Genomic DNA, 20,197 nt, shown 5'->3' with positions numbered 1-20,197 from the left:
GAAGAAATTGCCCGAAGAGCTACGAGACAGGATTGTGTCGAGGCACAGATCTGGGGAAGAGTACCCAAAGATTTCTGCAGCATTGAAGGTCCCCAATAACACTGTGGCCTCCATTATGCTTAAATGGAAGAAGTTTGGAACCACCAAGACTCTCCATAGAGCTGGCCATCCAGACAAACTGAACAATTGGGGGAAAAGGGCCTTGGTCAGGGAGGTGAACAAGAACCCAATGGTCACTCTGACAGAGCACTAGAGTTCCTCTGTGGAGATGGGAGAATGTTCCAGAAGGACAACCATCTCTGCAGCACTCCACCAATCAGGCCTTTATAGTAGAGTGGCCAGACGGAAGCCACTCCTCAGTAAAAGGCACATGATAGCCCGCTTTGAGTTTGACAAAAGGCACCTAAAGGGTTCTCAGGTCTGATGGAACCAATATTGAACTCTTTGGTCTTATGGATGCGTTAATGCAACATTAAAGGTCCTCAATGATGTCACCATTGCCCTTAATTATAAGCAATGTTGTGCTGCTATTTTTATTGACTTGGCCAAAGCTATTGATACGGTAGACCATTCCATTCTTGTGGGCCGGCTAAGGAATATTGGTGTCTCTGAGGGGTCTTTGGCCTGGTTTGCTAACTACCTCTCTCAAAGAGTGCAGTGTATAAAGTCAGAAAATCTGCTGTCTCAGCCACTGCCTGTCACCAAGGGAGTACCCCAAGGCTCAATCTTAGGCCCCACGCTCTTCTCAATTTTCATCAACAACATAGCTCAGGCAGTAGGAAGCTCTCTCATCCATTTATATACAGATTATACTGTCTTATACTCAGCTGGCCCCTTTATAGTGACTGGGTGTATTGATACACCATCAAAAGCCTAATCAATAACTTTACCATGCATTGGAAAAGCCCCCTGGCCTTTGCGGTTGAATTTGTGCTTCAAATACACTACCTGACTGAGGGACCTCAGATAGTTTCAAGGTTACTAATGTAAAGTTTTATTAGTCCTATTTACAGGATACACATGGTATACATCGTCCAATGAAATGCTTACTTGTATGTTCCTTCTCGACAATGATAATTGTATGTCTGGGGTAAAAAAAAAAATGCTGTTAACCCCTATCATTGCACACAGATTGAGTCCATGCAACTTATTATATCATCTTCTAAGCACAAGTTGACTCCTGAACTTATTTAGGCTTGCTATAACAAAGGGGGGAAATACTTATGTAACCAAGAAATTTGACATTTCAATCCCACTTTGTAATGCAACAATGTGAAAAAACCCAAGGTGGTGAATACTTATGATATGCACTGTATGCCCGGAAACACATGTACTTAAACACACACACACACACACGAGTAATGAGCAAAGTTATTGATATGTCCACGCTTCTTCCCAAATTAGCCATTGGTAAACATACATCCTTTATCACTACCATAACAGAAACTCCAGGGGGATGATGCAGACCAGAACACTACTGCCCACAATGGCTATGGCCAATACATAGCATCAGCAAACCAGGGTTTATATACATCACTTGTTGTAACATACTGTACCTGACTGTATCCAGATGCTTTGATTGAGTCATTTGATCCCAACTTTGATGCATGATGTTTTTCTCTGCTCAGGATTTGTTTACAAAGGTGATGTTTTGACTCACCATGACTGAAGGCTTGATGTGCAGACATAACACAGATCTCATCTTTGTCTTTTGATCCAAAAGGTTTGCACCAATATGTCTACAGTACATTGATCCAAATGGTTTGCACCAATATGTCTACAGTACATTGATCCAAAAGGTTTGCACCAATATGTCTACAGTACATTGCACATTGAAAATATTCTGCGTGTTGAGTTAAATGGTGGTATGAAGATGTCCTTGATTTCGTTGTTGACCTATATGTCTTTACAATCAGTAATGGGGGTGGGGGAGTTATGCTTGTTGTGTAGCTGTGGAACATATTTCCTCCTAAAGGTCAGTAAAGATTACCATCATCAGCAGAAGCAGCAGCAGTAGTATAAGAGCAGCTATATAGCGTGTAGCCTTAGGGCTGCACTCACTCAGTAGCTTTTCTTTGTTTCGAGACAAAAATACAGTACAAGCACATACACAATCTTGGCTGAATCAAAGGAAAAACCTCCAATATCTCTCTTCTTTGATTTTTCACTTGGAATGACCCTCCCCCTCAGTCCCCCCAAACAAGCGAGTGTTATTTGGCCAAACTGTTGACAAGTAATTGAGGCTACGGATTGTACCTGTAATATTACTCCTGAACTTCTTCCTCCCCTCAAGGCATACAATATTGACAAGCTGACTTCTGTGTGCATGTCACGGACATGGCTCCACAATGCACCTGGCAGCACTGGAGAGAGAAGGTATTGGACAAAGCAGCAAGTTTTTCGACGGGGCCAATATTTATATTTATATTTCCCTTAGTATGCTGGTATTCATAATTCTTCAATACAATGGGAAAGTATGTACACACTAGCACTGTAAATGGTACGCCAAATTCATTATATTAATTATATACATTTACATTTGGATGTTGTCATTTATTTATTATGAATGAATGGCATAACAATATAGAAAGGTAAATGTTTATTTTATTGTGAATTTGGCATACTATTGAAAGTACGTACACACCACAAACACAAGCAGTACACACTAAAGGCTATGGCAACAGTGCTAGAAGACCAATATGTGACTGTGCGTTGGCTCTATCTAGGGGCCAAATAGGGAAGCACCTAAATGCCACGACACCTGGATCAGCTTGTTATACAGTACCAGTCAAAAGTTTGAACACACCTACTCATTCAAGGGTTTTTCATTATTTGTACTATTTTCTGCATTGTATAATAATAGTGACGACAATCAAAACTATGAAATAACACATATGGAATCATTTAGTAACCAAAAAAGTATTAAACAAATCAAAATATATTTGAGATTTGAGATTCTTCAAATATCCACCCTTTGCCTTTATGACAGCTTTTAAAGATTGAAATTCAAATCTCCAATATCAACCAACTTTACCTTGGTCCCGAACCGAACCATATACCTACCGGCTTAATAAAAAGTTGAGTAAAAAATATTTCCCTCTGGATATTTTGTCTCAAATTTCAAGCAGCAGAAGGACAAACTTCACAGACAACCAGTTGAGTAAGTTTACATGTAATTGTATTCAACATTATGGGTTGTAAGGAATAATGTCTCAGGCTGTACATACATACCAATTCATTCTGTATTACAGCCTGATTAATCGGACTATAGCTAGCCTAGCATGCTGACCAAAAAGGCAGATTAAAGGCCCAGTGCAGCCAAACATGATTTCCTTGTTTTATATATTTCCACACTGAAGTTGGAATAATACTGTGGATTTCAAAATGTTTTTTTAATGATACAGCTTACACTAAAAGGGAATTAAGACAGATTGAATTTTAAGCCTGTTTTTGTCTGCCTGGGTACATCACCAGGCAGTAAAACTATTAAATACACCAATAAGAAAGAGTTCCAAACCACTCTGCCAATAACAGCTAGTTTTCCATTTTCCCCTCCCCACTCAAACCACTGTCAGACAGTCCTAGCAAAATTATTGCTTGAGAAATTGGTGTTTGCTAAGAAGCTATTGTTTTTTTACCATTTTAAATGAAAACAAATCGCAGTAAGGTACTTAATTGTTACAAGAAATGATTTGATAATGAGAAAACTGGCTGCATTGGACCTTTAATTAAAAACTAACAGAATTTCAATCTTCTAATGATATAATTAACCCAGCAGCAAATGACACCTTTCATCCCTGGATTGAGGTATGTTTTCAAGCCATATCTCTGGTTCATCACAGCGATGCAAATATTACGGGATAGCTGCTTTACGACTTGAGAAGGTACTGCTTTTCGACTTGAGAAGGTACTTAACTTCAAGTCGAGTTTTGGCGAGCTCTTTCGAAGCCTGGGGTTACCTGCAGATGAAAAACTTTTTTTTAAATGCATAATTTCATGCACTAACAATTAATACAAATAAGCCAGGAAACTCAATTGCGTTCTATATTTATTGCAATGATAAGATACAGATATACAATTAAATTATATTCCAATATTGCAACAGACAGTCTCTCTGATATTGATCCAAATATGGTCAACTACATGACTAAAGACATTTTGACCAGATAGAACATGTATTTTGATTGGGGAAAAGCAGCATAGTTTAATACTACAATATACAACAGACTGTGCACGAAGAACACTCAAAAGAACAATTAGAGATTTTCATGAAAAAGCCCAAATTCATAATACAGCTACTGGCACCTCGCTTTCCAGAAGACATCAGGAAACAGAAAAGCAATTAAAAAAAACATACTTAGAAAAAGACAAAAAAAAGCTACACGATGTGCAGTTGTTAGTAGTATACGTGTCCTGTAGAAGAGCTACACGCTGTTGAGAAGAGTTCAGGGAAACACGTCGATGAAGAAACCAGCTGGAGGCCTAAAAATCGGAGGTTAACATGCTCTTCGAAGAGGAAAGCAAGACTGAGTACTTGTACCCCTTTTCACACTAGTGAGCCTGAACAGAGATGTACTGCCGCCTGTCTGGTTACACATCCAGCATAGTTCCAGGAACAAGCCGGCACTACAAAATAGTGTGATATGAGTGTCTTGAAGATACTCCTCAGTCGACTACATTGGGTCGATCTGTCGATCTGGGGAGAACATTCCACCCAGAACATTTTGTGTGGAAGAGCAATATAAATGTTATGCAAACCACTGCCAATGAGTTTCTCAACCACTAGTTAATCATTCACTATTCTTACGTGACTTACAGTAAGTAGCCAAATGGACAAACTAGCTACATTACTCTTCACACATTCAAAGAAATGACAGTGTAAAATCGATCAATATAAAATAAAACAAAATTAGGTAGCCCATCTGATCCACACATAACATAATCCACATTTCTAGTGCTTGAAGGTACCCAATAATGAGTACAGTACACTCTTGACAATATGCCTATTAGAGGTCAAAATTATAGCAAAAGTTTAATAAAAATACAAATAAATTATGAAAATAAGTCTTGATACCAAAAACCTAAACAAAAATGTTTCTGTTCAGGTTGAACAAAGTAGGTTCATAATTTCTCAGACTAAGTTTGTGTGTGTGTGTGTGTGTATATATCCATATATATATATTTATATAAACATATATATACACACACACACATTTGATATATCAATAGATATCATTATATAAATGATACATTTATCTATTTTATCCTCACTATGAGTAAAAAATGTGACCTTACGAATGGACAGTCTTGGACCACAGCCCACGTATTGCAACAATTGAGGAGAATTGGACCACGACCCCATTTGGTTTCAAATGGAGTCTCCATGCATTCACAGGGGTCTTCATCGTCGTCTGTTAGCTTGACTAGAATACCAATGAAGGCAACACAACAAACACAAACATGAAAGGATGGGCATCCGAGTTGAACTGACAACAAGCCTACCATCTTCATTATACGATAGTTTGTTATAATAGTATTAAGTACACTGTCTGCTTTGCATGGCTTAAATAGAACTGAAGGGAGAATGAGATCGAAGTCTACAAACCAATGCCCTGGCTCCTATACTGCTCTGCATTCAAAAGGTTAGGAATTTGACACTTGTTAAAAAAAAGAGTAATTGTACCAAAATCCCTTGCTGACACTTTTGACATGTCTTCTCGTATGAAAACAGCATGCATTGCAACAACAATTTACGTGTTTGGCACTATTTCATTTTGACGCCTCATTCTAAATGATGCATACAAACCTCAAACCGTTTTCCCATTCTATCTTTGCTGCCTGCACATGTGTGGCCTCAAATAAAGTTATTCTAGTAAGGAATATTTTAGATGATCAGTTTTACACTTAAAATGAGTGCCACTGCTCATGGACACTACTCTTATGTAATGGACATGACTCTTGCGAAACTCTGATTTTATGTGTGTGCAGAACTGCACGATGATCATTATCAACCATACAAACAAGCATTTCTCATTGAAAATAGAAAGCACTGCAAAATAAAACAAGGCTGGGGGAGAAACTACAGATTCTGGTCCATCCAGATTAGTTATATTGGCGCAGGCAGCGGTTGGTCAATTGTAACGTGATGGCCGCCTACGAGAGATCAGATTCTGGCTTTAGTCCAAATACAAGAGCTGAACTGTGTACAGAGGGCCAGTTGCCACTGCTAGTACAGGACACTTGACCCAGTTGTGTGACAATGGTCCAAAGGAAAGGTTTGAGTAGGGAAAACGTGCCTACTGGACACAACACTGGGCTTAACTTTACTTTGATTGTACCAATCACACATCTTTCATAAGACCACAGTCAGGTGGGACAGGTAGAGAAGATGGCAGTATTTATCCTGGCAAAACAAGGATTCCATTGTTCTATAATTCCCTCATCTGTGGAGATTGACTAAAAACTTTGCCTCACGTACAAAAACAAGACATACAAGGGACCATTGTACACATAACATGTAGAGCAGATGAGTCTTTCTGAACTAGGATGATATGGGATAAAGTCATAACGCAAGTACCAAAAAATTGGGAAAACATCGGGAGAACAATCATGACAACTTCCTCAGACAAGCACATCTGTTAAGTTAGTTTGCATTTCTCAGTTGAAATAATTTCAGAACCACAATAAGGCGTTTTTTTTTCTCTTCTCTTTTCCATTGTCATAGCCGATTGCTTCGTTTCACCGGTGTCAATACCAAGACAGACATGGTACAGTATAGTTAGTGGAAGATCGGAGCAGACAAGATGGGGAGGTGTCTCCTCAGCGAGGTTGAGAGAGGACCTGGAGGAGATCCTTCAGAGGAGGAGAAGGTGGTGGTGGTAGTGATAATGTTTATGTTTGAACAGACAAGGGCTTTGCCTCACCGTCTCCCTTCTCCTCCACTCCTCTTTCCCCCTCTCCTTCCCCTTCCGTGTGCTGCTCCAGCTCTTCGCGGGTGATCATCTCAAAGTCGTTTCCGTTGCTGTGCTGCGAGCCCTCGTCCTCCCGGCGGTCGCTGTCCGTGTCCGAGTGGCGCCCGGCGGCCCTCGCCAACGTCCCAGCCGCCTCAGTCACCTCGCTTTCTTCCGTCCCTTTTGGCGCTGTGCCCTCACCCTCTTCTATTTCCACCTCTCCTTCCTCCTCTTCCTCCCCACCATCACCCTTCTCCTCGCTGTCTGACTTCTGGGCCTTGGCTGCGTCTGCATCGGTGGATTTGCCTTCCGTCTTGTCCGGGCTCTTCTTGCTGTAGCCCCGTGGGCCCTTGTACTCGTGCGTGTAGAGCGGGCGGAATGAGTCGATGAAGCCCACATCGGCAGTCAGGTTGGGCAGGAACCAGAAGTGGTGGCGACCGCCCGTCACCAGCCAGATGATCAGGAACAGGATGCAGCGAGCTGATGGGAGACAAACAAAAACCATGTCAAATGGCATTGTAATGTTAAGGTAAAAGCCTGCAAGTAACATCATTGGTTCTGAGGGGAGGTAATGAAGTCCTATGAAGTCAACTTAGGTGCATTGTTACCAGTTTTGACTAGGGTAAACAAGTGGTAAACTTACCAGGGCTGGGTTTCCCAAAAGCATCTTAGGGCTAACTTCGTTGCAAGAACCTTTCTAAATCTCCGAGCTGTTCCCCAAAATCATTGTTAACTGAAGTTGCACTTAAAAATGCTCGTTATTTACAGACTGGCTCAAGCCACTCGTACAATAGCTAAGCGAGACGTTAGATCATTTGCCTTTGTTCACAGAAGACCTCCGCTAAACAGAATCAAGATGTTTATCGGTCTTTTTGTGACCGCCGATAACTTCAGAACGATACGCGTGTGTGTATATAATGTGTAACATGTGCAATGACTTGCCAAATCTACAATTTAGTGCATTATTATAGGGTAAGCATGAGAATAAGCTGCCTCAATATTTGCAGCAATATGGTTGATAATATACACTACATTACCAAAAGTATGTGGACACCTACTCATCGAACATCTCAATCCAAAACCATGGGCATTAATATAGAGTTGGTCCCCTCTTTGCTGCTATAACAGCCTCCACTCTTCTGGGAAGGCTTTCCACTAGACGTTGGTACATTGCTGCGGAACTTGCTTCCATTCAGCCACAAGAGCATTAGAGAGGTCCAGCACCGATGTGGGCGATTATGCCTGTTTTGCAGTCAGCCATCCCAAATGTGTTCCATAAGGTTGAGGTTAGGGCTCTGAGCCAGCCAGCCAGTCAAGTTCTTCCACACAGATCTCAACAAACCATTTCTGTATGAACCTCACTTTGTGCACGGGGGCATTGTCATGCTGAAACAACTTCCAATAATAAACATTTGCTGAACAAAACACATAATAAGTTGCATGGACTCACTCAGTAACAGACTTTAACATAATTTTTGAATGACCTCATCTCTGTACCCCACACATCCAGTACAATTATCTGTAAGGTCCCTCAGCTGAGCAGCGAATTTCAAACCAACAATTTCAACCACAAACACCAGGGATGCCTTGCAAAGAAGGGGACCTATTGATAGATGGGTACAAAAAAAACAATGAACATCCCTTTGAGTATGGTGAAGTTATTAACTACACTTTGTATCAATACACCCAGTCACTACAAAGATACTGGCGTCCTTCCTAGCTCAAGAGAGGAAGAAAACCACTCAGGGATTTCACCATGAGGCCAATGGTGACTTTAAAACAGTTACAGGGTTTAAATGGCTGAGATATAAGAAAACTGAGGATAGATCAACAACATTGTAGTTCACTCCACAATAATAACCTTATTGACAGAGTGAAAGGAAGCCTGTACAGAATAAAACTATTCCAAAAACATGCATCCCGATTGCAATAAAGCACTAAAGTAATACTGTAAAAAATGTGGCAAAGAAATTCACGTTTTGTTCTGAATACAAATAGTTGTGTTTGGGGCAAATCTAATACAACACATTACTGAGTACCACTCTCCATATTTTCAAGCATAGCGGTGGGCTGCATCATGTTATCAGTATGCTTGTAATCGTTACGGATTGGCGAGTTTCAGGATAAAAAAAGAAACGGAATAGATCTAAGCACAGGCAAAATCCTAGAGGAAAAACTGGTTCAGTCGGCTTTCCACCAGACATTGGGAGATGAATTCACGTTTCAGCAGGACAATAACTAAAAACGCAAGGGCAAATCTACACTGGAGTTGCCTACCAAGAAGACAATGAATATTCCTGAGTGTCCGAGTTACAGTTTTTACTTAAATCTACGGCAAAACCTGAAAACGGTTCTCTTGCAATGATCAACAACCAATTTGACAGAGCTTGAAGAATGTTGAAAATAATAAATGGGCAAATATTTACAATCCAAGTCTGCAAAGCTCTTCGAGACTTACCCAGAAAGACTCACAGCTGTAATCACTGCCAAAGGTGATTGTAACATGTATTGACTCAGGGGTGTGAACACTTGTGTAAATGAGGCATTTCATTTTCAATACATTTGCAAAAAAAAACTAAAATCATGTTTTCATTTTGTCATTATGGGGTAATTTGTGTAATGGGTGAGAAATCAACTTGAATCAATTTTGAATTTATGTTGTAACAACAAAATGTAAAAGGGGTATGAATACTTTCTGAAGGCACTGTAGATAAAATATAGTGTTAATGCATATGATTGTGTTGACTCCCAATCACCTCCGTTTTTAACCAAAAGATTGGGCGAAACAGTTCATCCCCTGAATGACTGAAGGCAGCAGACAATATACTAGGTGTGATTTACAACCTGATAGCAATATTTAGACTACTTAACGATTTATGGGTGAATTTTGTTAATCATGCATTGACTGCATCCATTTAATTCTGCCAACGGTGCCTTATTGTATGTAATGTTTTTTTTGTCAAGGCATAAACTGTGAATGATATTTTAGATGGATATTGTGATCATCTATGCATTTCATTTCTGTAAAGTACTTAAAACAGTGTCGGTTCCACTAAGTTCCATTGGGCCCAGATCAACTATTAAAAGGGTAAAGAACAAAACAAACTTTTTATTGGAATTTCATTTAAGGGTTGGATAGGTGTGATTGTGCTTTATTCTACCTAGCATATTAGGAGAACATGTTGAAAGTACCATATTGATTGAAACTAACCAATCTTTTCAGGGAGTACACAAGTGTCTAGAGCAGGGATGGGCAACTTTGATGGGGGTGGGGGCTCATTGGCTCGTGCAGTCACGAGTCTGCCTTAGCCTGTTGGGGGCCTTAAGTGGAATGTTGTTCAATCAAGGCTGGAATGAAAACCCGCAGACACTCGGTCCTTATATTTGAGTAGCACAAGATTAATTCATTACATCAGTCAACACAAACCGATATTGAAACAATAAAAACATCTACCTGCAATAGAGCTTGCTGGGAAATATGATGGGTGTGGTTTTGGTTCAAAGTGAATTGCATGAGTTCAGGCGAGTTCATTTTTACACTGGAGAATTCTGTGAATACGAATCCAAAATGTTGTTTTTTTTTGCTGCTGAAATGGGTTAATTGAGTGACTGACAAGAGAAACCCCCCCCCCCAAAAGGCGTGTTTTCTTTCTGTCACTTACCAACAGCTAACAGCAGTATACTGGCCACGAAACAGCCTGCTGCCACGCTCAGGTAGTACACACCCACACGCATCTCAGCCGGCCACAGTGGGAAAAGAGTGGCCGCAATCACTGCAATTACTACAAACACAGGGACAGACACGCCTTAGTAGAGTGCAAAATAACCATTGTTATTCTCTTCTTTACCAATTCAGTTGCAGTTCAGTCATTTGTGTGAATGACTGTTTAATCAGGTAGTTTAAAAAATGTCAACAAAATTTAATATTCTGGGTAATTAACACTACAATGCCACTCACCCAGAATCAGTCCCATGGCAAAGGTTTTAAAATGGACCGGATCATAGATCCAAACAAACACCTGGGAAGTGGAGTAAATGTCAATTTTACATTTTATCTTAAATATTTGTTTATTTGGGAAAGAAAATCTGAATGCACCACAATTCACCATTTTCAGATATTACATGGTGTAGTCAGCGCATGTCACATTGAACCATCTGCCATCATATGGAAACAAGCTAGCCTGGCAAACTGACGCCGCAAAGAATTTGGGTCTTATCATGACATGTCATGGAGAATTTGTCTCGTAAAGTGCACCCTCACAGTTATTTTGTGAAATAACCTTTTTTCTTGGAATTCTCTCAAATGCCACATGGAAACACGAACACCAAAGTGCTGAATTCATGTACAGTTGAAGTCGGAAGTTTACATGCACTTAGGTTGGAGTCATTAAAACACGTTTTTCAACCACTCCACAAATGTATTGTTAACAAACTATAGTTTTGGCAATTCGGTGAGGACATTACCTTGTGCATGACAAGTAATTTTTCCAACAATTGTTTACAGACAGATTATTTCACTTATAATTCACTGTATCACAATTCCAGTGGGTCAGAAGTTGACATACACCAAGTTGACTGTGCCTTTAAACAGCTTGGAAAATTCCAGTAAATGATGTCATGGCTTTAGAAGCTTCTCATAATAGGCTAATTGACATAATTTGAGTCAATTGGAGGTGTACATGTGGACACGGAGGTGTACATGTGGAAACTGTATTTCAAGGCCTACCTTCAAACTCAGTGGCTCTTTGCTTGACATTATGGGAAAATCAAAAGAAATCAGCCAAGACCTCAGGAAAAAAAACTGTAGACCTCCACAAGTCTGGTTCATCCTTGGGAACAATTTACAAACACCTGAAGGTACCACGTTCATCTGTACAAACAATAGGACACAAGTATAAACACCATGGGACCACGCAACCGTCATACCGCTCAGGAAGGAGACGCGTTCTGTCTCCTGGAGATGAACGTACTTTGGTGCGAAAAGTGGAAATCAATCCCAGATCAACAGCAAAGGATGCTGGAGGAAACAGGTACAAAGGTATCTATATCCACAGTAAAATTAGTCCTATATCGACATAACCTGAATGGCCGCTCAGCAAGGAAGAAGCCACTGCTCCAAACCGCCATAAAAGAAAAGCCAGACTACAGTTTGCAACTGCACATGGGGACAAAGATTGCACTTTTTGGAGAAATGTCCTCTGGTCTAATGAAACAAAAATGGAACTTTTTGGCCATAATGACTGTCGTTATGTTTGGAGGAAAAAGGGGGAGGGCTTGCAAGCCGAAGAACACCATCCCAACTGTGAAGCACGGGGTGGCAGCATCATGTTGTGGGAGTGCTTTGCTGCAGGAGGGGCTGGTGCACCTCACAAAATAGATGGCATCATGAGAAAATAAAAATTATGTGGATATATTAAAACATCATCTCAAGACATCAGGCAGGAAGTTAAAGCTTGGCCGCCTATGGGTCTTCCAAATGGACAACGAAACCAAGCAAACTTCCAAAGTTGTGGCAAAATGGCTTAAGGACAACAAAGTCAAGGTATTGGAGTGGTCATCACAAAGTCCTGACCTCAATCCCATAGAAAATGTGTGGGCACAACTGAAAAAGTGTGTGCGAGCAAGGAGGCCTACAAACCTAACTCAGTTACACCAGCTGTGTCAGGAGGAATGGGCCAAAATTCACCTAACTTATTGTGGGAAGCTTGTGGAAGGCTACCCAAAACATTTGACCCAAGTTAAACCATTTAAAGGCAATGCTACCAAATACTAATTGAGAGTATGTAAACTTGTGACCCACTGGGAATGTGATGAAAGAAATAAGCTGAAATAAATCACTGTCTCTACTATTATTCTGACATTTCACATTCTTAAAATAAAGTGGGGATCCTAACTGACCTAAGACAGGGAATTTTTACTGGGATTAAATGTCAGGAATGGTGAAAAACTGAGTTTAAATGTATTTGGCTAAGGTGTATGTAAACCTCCGATTAAACTGTACTTACAAAAACGCTCAAACTGTACAATTTCTCTGATTCAGAGGGGTTGGGTTAAATGCAGAAGACACATTTCAGCTGAATACATTGTTGGACAACTGACTAGGTATCCCCCTTTCCCCTTCCTTCAAAGCGGATATTACAAATACCTCTGGCTAAAGAGGTTTCTCATCTACATGTCAACTGAAACATGCTCACTTTTCCAGAAATTCTTGCCTTCATATTTCCCTATCCTAACCTGTTATCCGAGGTTACCCTGTGTTCCAACTCACCTCATTCCCATCCAGGAAGAGCTGGTCCTCATGAGGCTCCAGTTTGAACTTCTTCTTCGCATCTTTCTTCTTCTTTGGCATTCCGGGGCTTTCATCCTGAACAAAAATAGACTGCAAGATCAGATCCATGGTCTTTATAGAAATATGACTGATCCATGTCTATGATGAGACTGCTTTAGTGGTCTACTTATAACATGCATATGGCCTACATATTCACAGAATTTACTTACACTCTTCTCCTTCTTTACATCTGAAGCCTCGGCATCCTTGGCATCCTTCTTCTCTTTCTTCCCCTTCTTCTCCTCCTCCTTGCCGCTGTCGCCCTTAGCCTTCTCTTTTTCTTTCTCTTTCTCCTTATCTTTCTTGATGTCCTTCTCTGGCTTCTTCTTCATGACTTTCAGAGCGCGGTGGAAGAACTGTTTCTTCAGCAGCCTGAACAAGGAGAGCAGAAACAGTGTGGTAGATAGTTAGTCTAGTGTAAAGTTGTCGTTAGCTAGTCAGGGTAGGGTGGTAGTTAACGGTAAATAGTGAAGTGTATAGTCAATGTGGTAGTAAGTGTGGTGTAGCGTGGTAGTGATATTAGTTAGTCTAGTATACAGTGGTAGTGATGGTAGTTAGTCTGGTGTGGTATGTTGTTGAAGGTAGGTGGGTCCCACCTATTGCAGTAGTCCACCACAGAGTCTCTGGTGGTGAACACAGCCTCCTCTCCCTTCTTGGCCTTGGCCCACTTGGAGTCCAGCAGAGAGTCTACTGCCTTGGAGGCTGACATGGGGAAACCGATAACATGTTCAAACATACAGACATAGAGATACGGAGTGTTGAAGCTCAATGGCTATCATGCCATGTCAACCGCTGATGTGTGGGACCAGTTATCAGAAGGCTCAATCCAGGTCAAAAGTATCCCTTGTTGTCGCAATTCTGTTCATAAAGAGACAGTGATTAAATATTCCAAACAATTGTTGTGGGATCATAGACAACATCTTGGTTGTAGCATGTGGTATATAGAGCTTTGGTCTAGTTTTGTCGTCAAGACTCATCCAAGGGGGGCATAGGCTCACTGAAAACAATTATTTTGTTCTGGGTGAACATTCTGAAATCCTGGCCCCTGGGGATATGATGTGTACAAAAACTACTCTCCAACAGACACAGAAGCTCACACAGACATTTAACCCACAACTGTGCAAACAACATTTACTGACACTGTTGAGTGCAGCAGCTCTGCTATGGGGCTAACATTGAAAAGGTACTAAAACGTGATAGGATATCAGTCTTTGGCCTAAACAAGTAACCCTCTTTGAATATTGTATTAATCCACATCTTCATTTGAGACAGACCAAATGGCACAGTTCCAAGCCATCTTGTATCTATACCATTTCAAGCCAAACCCATGGCTTGAATGTACAAAACATTAGGAACACCTTACGAATATTGCACCCCCTTTTACTCTCAGAACAGCCTCAATTCATTGGCGCATAGACTACAGGGTGTCGAAAGCCTTCCACAGGGATGCTGGCCCATGTTGACGCCAATGCTTCCCACAGTTGTGTGAAGTTGGCTGAATGCCCTTTGGTTGGTGGACCATGTGATAAACAGGAGAAAGTGTGAAAAGCCCAGCAGGGGTGCAGTTCTTGACTCTCAAACCGGTGCGCCTGGCACCTCCTACCAGACCCTGTTCAAAGGCACTTAAAATCTTTTGTCTTGTCCATTCGCCCTCTGAATGGCAGATAGACAATCCATGTCCAGGCTTAAAAATCCTTCTTCAACCTGCCTCCCCCGTTCATCTACACTGACTGAAGTGGATTTATCAATAAGGGATCATAGCTGTCGCCTGGATTCATCTGTTCAATCTGTCATGGAAAGAGCAGGTGTTCCTAATGTTTTTAGTGTAGTGTTACCTACTGATCATAGCATGTTTGTGTTGGAGAAGGTCTGATCTGAAATCCCACAGCTGAGGCCATGAACTGATTCATGTAAATGTCAAGTTTGATTTTGAAAATAGATCTTATTGCAATTCTGGCTTTTCAAACTAACACAGACATTTAGATGATTACTGATACTTGGTTAAAGTCTGTGCCGGGCGCTGATGTGTCTCTGAATGGATACAATGTTTATAGATCTGACAGAGGTGTGGGTGTCACCATATTCATAAAGAACAACTTGCATGTTGCGGTGTGTACATCCACCTCAGTCCACGAACAATTTTAATATCTTGTCCTAAATGTAGGCCTGGGTATTTGTGCCCAACTAACATTAGTGGCAATTTATCACCCTTCCCAATAGATCTTAGCAAATTGTCTGACTTGCTGTCTAACTACGCTGAATCTGAATGATTAACATTGGGTGATCTTAACCTGGATTGGTTGATGCCGGTATCAGACAGACCTAAATATATTTGTACTGAGCTAAATTAACTCAACTGATAACTAAACCAACCCGCCCCAACTTAAAAACACCATGAAAAATCTACTCTTTTGGAAATCATTCTGACAAACACCCCTTATAAAAGTATACAGCCAATGGAGTCTTTGCTAACGAGCTCAGTGACCATTGTCCCATTGCCTGAATTAAAGATACTAAGCGATCTAAAATTGTGTCCATGCATTATTACAAAGAGACATTTCAATGACCAACATTTCCTGTATGACATGGTTGGGAGGGTGTGTTGTCCTCTATCTCCGATTCGGAACAGGCCCTGAAATGTTTTACCTCTCTGTTTAACTCTGATGCAGATAAGTATGCCCCATATAAGAGATTAAGGGTAAAAGACTGCTATAACCCTTGGTTCACACATGAATGGCCTGAAAGATTTCATGAAAAAAAACTTAGCTTGGGCCAAGGCTAGACTGACATTCTACTTCAAAGGCAGTCCTTCAGATATTCAAGAAATAGACGTCTTACTCTGTTCAGAAAAGCAAAGTGAACATACTTCTTGAATTGTGTATCTGAGAGGTTGAAATCCCCCCTCGAATTGCCCCAGCAGGTTAAGACAGCCTCTGGTCCCATAACAGACTAAATAGACCACATTTGTGGTGCTTTGCTTAACCATTTTGCCTCATTCAAATAGATATTTGAAATAATGGTTTCTGAAAATAGCTCAAGCTCCACGAGGAGTCCTTTATTAATCTCTAAACAGACAGCAGAGACTGATGCACTTCAAGGCACTCTTTTTCCCTTTGAATCATTTTGTGTCAATGATGTAAAGTGCCATGTAAAAAATGTATCAAAAGATATCCACTGGAGTTTATTTGCTTTACCACTTTCTACCTCAGCTTTCTGTCCCCCCCCCTCACTGTAGAACCTTTGACCCGCATTTTTTATTTAACAATTGCCTCTGGTGCAATCCATATTATCTGGAAGGGGTTACATGTCCTCCCTTTTTACAAAAGGTTGAGAGGCTTCTGACCTAGACATCTACCACCCAAATTTCTAAACTATCCTGCAAAAATATTGGAATCACTTGCAAACTCTCAGCTAAGAACTTTTTAACTTCAAATGATATTCTTAATGTGTACCAGTCTGGTTTTTAGAACTGGACATAGCACGGTGTCAGTCTTAAATGACATTAAATTGCTTAGATCATAAGAATCACTATGTTGCCATATTTATAGACCTATCCAATGCCTTCAATACTGTCAACCATCCCCTACTCATTCAAAGGTTGTCTGAAATGGGCCTCGACCAGGTGTCTTGCAAGTGGTTTGGGAGCCATCTGTCAGAAAGGACGCAATGTGAGCTTTCTGATGGTGTCAAGTCACCTCGATATTACTAAAGGTGTCCCGCAGGAGTCGATTTTGGGACCTGCCCTCTTTACTATTTATATAAATAATATTGGTCTATCTGCAAAAAGTGTAACATTCATCTATATGTAGATTACATTTATGTACTCTATTGCCCCTACCAATTTTGTCGCCCTGCAGAAAGCCCTTCTTGTTTTACAAATTAGTACTTAATGTGGGAAAAAATAAATGTATGCTGTTCTTGTAGAAATATTTCAGATGGCTTAAGTAGGCTTCTTTTATATAAATAGATCATGCCTCTCCTTAATTAGGAGGAAACAGACTGACCAAAAGTATGTGGACACTAGGGATGAACATTCAGGTGGAAACTTTGTGGGAATTAACGGGAGTATATGGGAATTAACGGGAATATATGCAATTAATATAATTTAAATGTATATGTTTTTTTGTATTGGATATATTTACCATATTACATGGAGACAGAAACATTAACCTTTTACCTTGTGAGTAGACAATTGCAAATTATTAAATCCTTCCAATACAAATAAAAAACAAAACAATTTAGTTACGAATTGAACTTTAATTAAATGAGTTGACTATTCACATGGGATGATTTCACTGAACAACAAAAGGGAATATTGAATGATCCCCAATGACCCCATCGCATCTCCCCAAAAACAGACTCTGTAAAATGATAGTCTGGAAACTAAAGCTTGGGTTGTCTTCCTCTCAGGCTTCTCCCTGGACCGCCTCAATGTCCACCTCTTGAACAGACTCTGAGGCCTCATCTTCACTGTCACTTTCCAACCTTGTTGAGGATGACTTCGTTGTCAGGCTCAAAAAAGCCTCAAATTTGCCCGAATGGCCACCAATTTTTCAACCCTTGTATTGGTCAGCCTGGTGCATGCTTTGGTGTGTGTGTTCCCAAACAAGGACCAGTTGCGCACTGTGGCGGCTGATGTTGGTGGGATTTGGAGGATGATGGAGGCAACAGGGGAAAGAGCCTCAGATCCACAAAGTCCCTTCCATCAGGTGGCTGATGAGATATGTTAGCATGACTGCCATATTGCATGTCCATCCCAATGCCCTTGCTTGGAAGTGTCCTTTGCCAGACTGCCAAGAACCTTGCCCTCAGCCAGACCAAGTTGGCGAGACACGGTAGTGATGACACTATAGGCCTTGTTGATCTCTGCACCAGACAGGATGCTCTTGCCAGCATACTTGGGATCCAACATGTACGCTGCGGCGTGTAAGGGCTTCAGGCATAAGTCTTCACGCTTTTTGATGTATTTCAGAACTGGAGCAACAGTGAAGTGGGCAGGGCAGTACAGATTTATTCTCTTATATTCTCTTACAATCAGAATCTGAACATCAGACAGGATGCGATTGTCTCCCTCAATCCCTGCAAAGGCTACTGCTATAGGTTTCAGGAGCTTCAGGCGGCTTACCACGCTCTCCCAAAATACAAGATCCAGGAGGATCCTCTTGATGGGGTGTCCATATCGGCAGACTGTGATATGGCCATTTATTGGAGAGACTCCTTCCCCTCCAGGAAACTGTCAAACACGATGACAACACCACCAAAACAGGTGTTGCTGGGCAGCTTCAATGCGGTGCTCTTATTCTTCTCACTCTGCTTGATGAGGTAGATTGCTGCTATAATTTGATGACACTTCACACGCCTAACCATTTCCTTGGCTCTCTTGTAGAGTGTATCCATTGTTTTCAGTGCCATGACGTCCTTGAGGAGCAGATTCAATGCATGAGCAGCGCGGCTAATGAGTGTGATGTGAGGGTAAGATCCCTCCACTTTAGAAAAAGCAGCCTCGATGTTCGCAGCATTGTCTGTCACCAGTGCAAATACCTTCTGTGGTCCAAGGTCATTGATGACTGCCTTCAACTCATCTGCAATGTAGAGACCAGTGTGTCTGTGCTCTTGTAGAATACTGGTTGAGGGGTGGAGATGTAGTTAATTATTCCTTGCCCACAAACATTTGACCACCCATCAGAGATGATTGCAATACAGTCTGCTTTCTCTATGATTTGCTTAACCTTCACTTGAACTCTGTTGAACTCTGCATCCAGCAAATGAGTAGATAGAGCATGCCTGGTTGGAGGGGTGTATGCTGGGCGAAGAACATTCAGAAATATCAGAAACATCTTGGCCATGTTCTGTTATAATCTCCACCCAGCACAGCCAGAAGTGTACTGGCCACCCCTCATAGCCTGGTTCTCTCTCTTCTTCCTAGGGAGTTTTTCCTAGCCACCATGCTTCTACACCTGCATTGCTTGCTGTTTGGGGTTTTAGCATGGGTTTCTGTACAGCACTTTGTGACATCTGCTGATGTAAGAAGGGCTTTATAAATACATTTGATTGATTGGACTTTTCTGTAGGCTACTATTCACTAGTTAACTTCTTTGGGACAGGGGGCAGTATTTTCACGTCCGGATGAAAAGTGTGTCCAAAGTAAACGTCCTGCTACTCAGACCCAGAAGCTAATATATGCATATTAGTAGATTTGGATAGAAAACACTCTGAAGTTTCTAAAACTGTTTGTATCGTGTCTGTGAGTATAACAGAACTTATTTGGCAGGCAAAACCCAGAGGACAAACCGTTCAGATTTTTGTTTGTTTTTTGAGGTCACTCTTTTCAATGGGTTTTCATTGGGAATCCAGATTTCTAAATCGACTTTCCTGCAGTTCCTATCGCTTCCACTGGATGTCAACAGTCTTCAGAAATGTGAGTTTTTTCCTTTGAGAAATGAAGTAACAATGTTCAGAATGACGGTAGAGAGAAGTGTACTCTGATAGAGGCGCACAGATCATCCCGTCTTCAATTTTATCGATTATTTACGTTAAAAAATACCAAAAGTTCTATTAGGAAAGTAGTTTGACATGTTTGGACAAAGCTTACAAGTAACTTATGAGACATTTTGTAGTCATGTTGCGCGACTTGGAACCGGTGTTTTTCTGGATCAAACGCGCCATATAAATGGACATTTTGGATATATAATCGACAGAATTAAATCGAACGAAAGGACCATTTGTGATATGTATGGGACATATTGGAATGCCAACAGAAGAAGTTTGTCAAAGGCAAGGCATGAAATATATCTTTATTTCTGCATTTTGTGTCGCGCTTACAGGGTTGAAATATGCTTTTCTGTCTTTGTTTCCTGGGGTGCTATCCTCAGATAATAGCATTGCTTGCTTTCGCTGAAAAGCCTTTTTGAAATCTGAC

General features: G+C 40.9%; 1 protein-coding gene across 1 annotated transcript in view; it reads right to left on the bottom strand.

Moving 5' to 3' along the window:
• Nucleotides 1-4,031: 4,031 nt before the first annotated feature.
• Nucleotides 4,032-20,197, bottom strand: part of sec62 (SEC62 homolog, preprotein translocation factor) — a 29,765-nt gene continuing 13,599 nt past the window's right edge. The window contains exons 3-8 of the mRNA XM_024435173.1: nt 13,875-13,980; nt 13,449-13,650; nt 13,219-13,314; nt 10,909-10,969; nt 10,613-10,732; nt 4,032-7,430 (exon numbers count right to left, since the gene is read on the bottom strand). Coding sequence (XP_024290941.1) covers nt 6,892-7,430; nt 10,613-10,732; nt 10,909-10,969; nt 13,219-13,314; nt 13,449-13,650; nt 13,875-13,980 — 1,124 coding nt within the window. The 3' untranslated portion in view covers nt 4,032-6,891. The remainder of the gene's footprint in view (nt 7,431-10,612; nt 10,733-10,908; nt 10,970-13,218; nt 13,315-13,448; nt 13,651-13,874; nt 13,981-20,197) is intronic.

The sequence above is a fragment of the Oncorhynchus tshawytscha genome, linkage group LG10, assembly GCF_018296145.1.
Source record: "Oncorhynchus tshawytscha isolate Ot180627B linkage group LG10, Otsh_v2.0, whole genome shotgun sequence".
Taxonomy (NCBI): domain Eukaryota; kingdom Metazoa; phylum Chordata; class Actinopteri; order Salmoniformes; family Salmonidae; genus Oncorhynchus; species Oncorhynchus tshawytscha.
This window is presented reverse-complemented; position numbering and strand designations above follow the sequence as displayed.